General features: G+C 41.6%; 1 protein-coding gene across 1 annotated transcript in view; it reads right to left on the bottom strand.

Moving 5' to 3' along the window:
• The window catches only part of LOC116703639 (MAGUK p55 subfamily member 2), a 99,225-nt gene that overhangs the window by 5,709 nt on the left and 87,516 nt on the right, over positions 1-6,000 (bottom strand). Inside the window, exons 7-13 of the mRNA XM_032538498.1 lie at positions 5,781-5,900; positions 4,870-5,001; positions 4,680-4,782; positions 2,978-3,046; positions 2,626-2,787; positions 2,203-2,405; positions 922-1,050 (exon numbers count right to left, since the gene is read on the bottom strand). Coding sequence (XP_032394389.1) covers positions 922-1,050; positions 2,203-2,405; positions 2,626-2,787; positions 2,978-3,046; positions 4,680-4,782; positions 4,870-5,001; positions 5,781-5,900 — 918 coding nt within the window. The remainder of the gene's footprint in view (positions 1-921; positions 1,051-2,202; positions 2,406-2,625; positions 2,788-2,977; positions 3,047-4,679; positions 4,783-4,869; positions 5,002-5,780; positions 5,901-6,000) is intronic.

Here is a 6,000-nt window from a genome sequence, read left to right on the forward strand (position 1 = left end):
AGTGGTTCACTCCTTCTTGAGCTTAAAATGTGTTAGTTGTCTCTACACGTGTATGAACAACTCTAAAAATGTTGTGCAGCACTCTCTGTGGGGGGACTTTATAGAGTGGTTTGGAGCCGGTTCTAAAACATGATCAAGTTTTAAAAAGTGTATAAAACACTTCATTGAAAGGATATGAGGATGAAGAGAGATGATTGTGACAGTGGGTTATTATCCTGACTGTACTGGGATGGGTTGTTTGGTGAAAAATGGAAAAAAATATGTTTGGTAAGTAGGGCAGGGCGATATGAAGAAAATCAGATATCACAATAATCTTGACCAAATATATCAATGTCAATATTGTAAGGTTAAAAACTGGTGCTTTCACAAACAAAAATATGTAAAGGACATTTTAGATACATAAAATCATCATTAATTTTGTTAACAGTTTCAAGTGAAATTACAGATTTATATTATTTATTTATTTAATTATTAATATTCTTTTCAGCTATATACTGACTATGTTTACATACATGCAAAAAATAATGTGATGTTAAAACAAATCAGCAATTCTTCAAATGATATTCTCTCAAAATGTTTCATAACAGATTTTCCTAGAAAATTGCGATAGTATGTGCTAATTGAGACAATGTATTTGTATATCACAACATCTTGATATGATTTCATCACAATATGATTCCATTAAAAAACGATAAATTATCATATTGAATTATTGCCCATCCCTATTGGTAGGTGTTTAAAATCACTGTATATCTGGCTATCAATATCTAATATAAAATATTTAATGATACATATATGGTACGTGTACAAAATACACAGGAACTATTTAGAGTTGAATGAGGGGTGTGACAAATAACAAGCTTCGGCTTCATCAAAATAAAAAGAAAGAAAGAAATAAAGAATTGAACAAGTGTTCCTTACCGTCAGCGCCTTAGGAACCACCCCTGAATCTGCGGCAGAGTGGTTCATCGCCTTGAGCACCTCAAACTCTGGAGACTGAAGGAACACCACGTAGGGCAAGAACTCCGAGGTCCTCAGCACTTTGAGGGACTGGAATACAACAGGAACACACAAACACACAAACACACTTGGAGAGTTCAAACAAGTGGAGACTCCCAGCTGCTAACACTGACTGGCTAACTGTGAACTCTGCTACAATGTCAGTTGATGGTTTTGAGCAGTCACATGACCCTTAACTGACACAATTTTATTTTCATATTTTTTTTATTGAACGAGGTAAGCAGATTGAGAACAAATTCTTTTCTGCAACAACAGCTTGTCACATTCACACCTGGGAGCCCCGGTCTGATCTGCTGGCCTCTGAGCAGCTCTACTGCAGCGTTTTGTGCTAAGAAACACACACGCCGGTGGTGGTGTTACAAAACAGTGGTGGCAGACACCATTGGAGTTGTTTAAACCAGTCTGACACACAAAAACACAGCCTTCACATTATTTCCAATGATACCAATGAAGCAAAAACACAGACAACATTTTCTACAAAGGTATATGACGTTGCAGACTATTTATCCACCCACATCACCATACACCACTAGTGATCCAAAACTGGTAAAAGAGTTAGTGCCACGTTCTACTCACCCCCATGGCATATACAAACAGAAATCATTAGTGTAGACATTGTGGAGTAGTAGTAGAAATGCTACTGTGATAGTACGATGTTGTGGGGTAACAGAAGTGCAGTGCCCTGCTACGTCCTGCTACGTCCTGCTGTGCCTTGTAATGCCGCACAGCGTCCTGCTATGCCATGAACTACTACAAAGAACTGCTACAAACTACTAATTTTTTTTCTATTTTTGTTATTGCCACTCTTCATTCTAATCCCAACCGGCCCGTCAGACACCGCCTACCAAGAGCCTGGGTCTGACCGAGGTTTCTGCCTAAAAGGAAGATTTTCCTCGCCACTGTGGCCCTGTAGCTTGCTCTGGAGGAGACTACTAGAACTGTTGGGTCCTTGTAAATTCTGGAGTGTGGTCTAGACCTACTCTATCTGTATAGTGTCTTGAGATAACTCTTGTCATGAATTGATACTATAAATAAAATTGAATTGACTTGAATTGAATTAGAAGGGACAGGGAAGTTAAGTCCTGCTTTGAACGTATTTTATTACTGTTTACGGGGCATTTCCATGCTAAAATAAAGTGTTAGGTTGCTTCTTAATGTGTTTGTGCGGGTACATATGCAAACCTGAGGGTTGACGTCCAGTATGCAGACGCGACCTGCCTCCACCACCTCATGTATGGAGTCGATCTTGATGCCATAGAGGCTGCCGTCGTACTCTCCATGTTCGAGATAGCGCCCGTTCTTAATGTCGGCCTCCATCTTGCTGCGGCTGGTGAAGGCGTACATCCGACTCTCGCAATCTTCCTTTTTGGGCTTTCTGGAGGTGTCTGGACAGAAACCAAAACCCAGACATGTTAGGTATGCAACCACAGGCATTTCCACTCATCTTAAGAAGCTTTTATTTTTTTTAAATCAATTTATGTAAAAATTGCACCTAATAGATGTATCATCTTGATCCTGCCCTATAATGTTTACACAGAGATCTTAAGGATTACAGCCTTAATGAGCCTAGCAATAGACTACTTTAATATATATTCAACTTCATACATGGAATGGTGGTGCCAAAGAGTAGTGGGTCCCTCAGTAGAAGCTTGTTCTTCAGTCTCCGCCGCCCCACACCCTGGGCACCAATCAAAATCAGAGTTTTCCTCTTGAAAGGTGGGACCTTGGCCACCTCCTCGTAAAGCAATATCTCGTGTCTGTCGAACTCTGAGACAAGAAGAAAGAGAGGAAGGTTCAAGTGACAGAATGTAGGGTAGAGGGAAAGACCAATGTGAAAGAAGAGTTAGAAAAAAAGAGGGTAAAAAGAAGTTTCACTGTTTTACAGGTAGACATTAAATAGTATGACATAATTTACCAACCAAGGGCCAGACAAATCAAACCACGTTGGCTTTGTTACCTGCATTTTTGGTGGTTACATACATCATTTTCTTCTTCTTTTTCCCTCCGACACCAGTACAAAGATTACCTGTCACATGAATGAAGAATAGCATTAGTTAAAGGTCCCATGGCATGAAGATTTCACATTATGAGTTTTGTTTAGCATTAATATGAGTTCCCCAGCCTGCCTATGGTCCCCCAGTGGCTAGAAATGGTGATAGGTGTAAACCGAGCCCTGGGTATCCTGCTCTGCCTTTCACAAAATGAAAGCTCAGATAGGGCCTTATGGAATCTTCCCCTTGTGAGGTCATAAGGAGAAAGGTTACCTCCCCTTTCTCTGCTTTGACCGCCCAGAGAATTTAACCCCCCATGAGAGAGAGACATCATGGCTTTCAAACAAGCAAAGTGGCAGTTGATTAAGGCCACACCCCCAGCCTCCACCCCAGACTTCAGATACAGTATTAGGGACCACTAAGGTCTATATAAAGAGACTTCAGATACAGTATTAGGGACCACTAAGGTCTATATAAAAGAGACTTCAGATACAGTATTAGGGACCACTAAGGTCTATATAAAAGAGACTTCAGATACAGTATTAGGGGACCACTACGGTCTATATAAAAGAGACTTCAGATACAGTATTAGGGACCACTAAGGCCTATATAAAAGCATACAAAGAGCACCATGTCATAACACCTTTAACTGAAGTCAGATCAGCTGATAATCATCATTTACAATCATTATCGGGGATTGGTGCCAAACTATTTTGACTATTTGGATAATTTATACGGCAACCAGAGAAGACGACGTTACTGGACCTCTCATCTAGCTTTCCCTTCAAGGGTGGGTGGAAAACATGACTCTCACATCTCTGGGCTTTGCTGTCATCTTCTCCAGCCTACTATCAACTTGATATTCCTTCAAGTTGACAGCTTATTTAGACATGATATTATTCTTGGGCTATACTGCAGATTTTGAAATTTCTATAAACCTTTGGTTTATTAAGGCTACATTTACACTACTACAGTTTGGTTTAAAAACAGATATATTATGCTACTTTTACGCCACATGTTCACATGTTTCAAAGCCCCTAAAAATTTGGAAACAATGCTGAGCCCAATTTGGTTCGAAGACTCTGAGGTTGCTTGTAAGCTAGGGTTAGGGTTAGGCACAAAGTTGCTCATCAGTCAGTCTTATCAGTTAAATGGACTTAAGGCCCTGATACACCAACGCGATAATTGGCCGTCAGAACAGTCGGGCGAGGTTGGTGACTCAAGTCGGGTCGGTGTGTTCCTTGCCGTTGTCCGTCGGAGGGGCCGGCCTGACATGCTCGGTCGGTGACACGTTTGTCCAATCAGCTGACGTCGGCAGCCAGCATCGCTTTGGTGTGATTTCCAATCACAGAGTAACATCAGAAAAACGTTCTGTTTCCACCAGCACACGCATGCCCAGTGTATGTAAATGGTCATGTGATATACCTTATATATGATCCAATCGTGTTAATGTGGACAGAGATTAGTTCTGCAACTGGAGTAGTAGTAGTGTAGATGTAGCCAAAATCTCCCCCGATCATTGGTACTTTTACTATAAATTACATTTATTTGCAGACATTTCATTGCACCACCAGATGGCAGTGTAAGACAGCAAAAGACTGAAGATGGGAAAACACACAAGTACACTTTGTTGATTGTCACAATATTTTTCTTTTTCTTTCCAGTTACCTGCTGGCGCCAGTTCCACGTCTCTCTTGACAAACGCTTTCCTCTTCTCCTCCAGCATCTGACTGGGTATCAGCCCCGTGCTACCACCCTCCACATGACGGCCCTGTAAAACACACACACACGCAATATACATTAGAACCAACAGAACACAAAAAAGTAAGAATGTGTACACATGTTTTTTGTACTCCACCTGCCACCAGTTGACGTCATCCTGGTTGACTATCTGCAGGATGTCTCCTGTCTCAAACCTTAAGCCTGCTTCCTTACAGGGAATCAGGTTGTCGTTGGCCGGGTCGTAGTCATAGTGACACTTAAAGAACACCTGGAGAGACAGATACGGACCTTTATGTCCTCAAATGTACATTTGACAACGTATGCTATTTATTTAATGTTATTTATGGTTGTGGGAAAATAATACAATGACTGAGGTGGTGATGAACAGGGCACTCAGGAACGGCCACGTAAAAGCTGGCTTAAAGTATATGCTGAATTAACCAAAGACTAAATAAGAGTGTGTGTGTGTGTGACATATTATACATTATGCTTTGCAGCTGGGGTACGGCTAGGAGGGAGAGAACAGGAGGGCTATCTTAGTCAGATAAGCTACAGTGAGCACGAGAAGAGGAGATGGTGAGGCCAAGGACACTGAAGTTCGAGGACGGTCTGATAACTCAGAGAACAGGACAAGAAGGGAGTGAACATAGCTGTCTTGTGAAGTAAATGATAACTGAAAATAATAGACAGGCAAGAAGGAAGAGGCAGAGCAGGGATTGTACCCCAGCAACAGTATAGCTGACCAATCAGGCCCCACAAGGGGAACCAATATAACCCTGAGCACGCTATTGTTTAAGTGCCTTTTTGGGGAACCTCTGTACTAGACAAGTTTCCATCAGGTCCGTGCACGTAAAACTGCCCGGAAACGCATTTCATCTGTTGACCACAAGAATAAACGCTGTGTTAATTCATCATGGAGTCAGTTGTCAGTTTATAGAAGGATTTCTCCAACATGGTCATTTCATAATCAACAGTCGCCAACAACAGGTCATGGTGTATGGTACTATAACCACATGTGTCCACTCTGTGTGTTGTGTGTTCTGTCACCTTTCTAGGCAGTATGGGCTCATGGTAGCTGGGCAGTATCTTCAGAACTACGCTCACACTGGCTGCTTGCAGCTCCTCTTGCAGCACCCTGGCATCCCGGCCCACTTCTCGTCCATTCACCTGCCAATACATTGAATAAAAGAAAGTTTCTGAATGGACACATCTAAAAAAGAAGATAATAAAACAAAGACGGTTAGCTCCATGGTATAACACTGAAACT

This window comes from Etheostoma spectabile, chromosome 15 (genome assembly GCF_008692095.1).
Source record: "Etheostoma spectabile isolate EspeVRDwgs_2016 chromosome 15, UIUC_Espe_1.0, whole genome shotgun sequence".
Classification (NCBI taxonomy): Eukaryota; Metazoa; Chordata; class Actinopteri; order Perciformes; family Percidae; genus Etheostoma; species Etheostoma spectabile.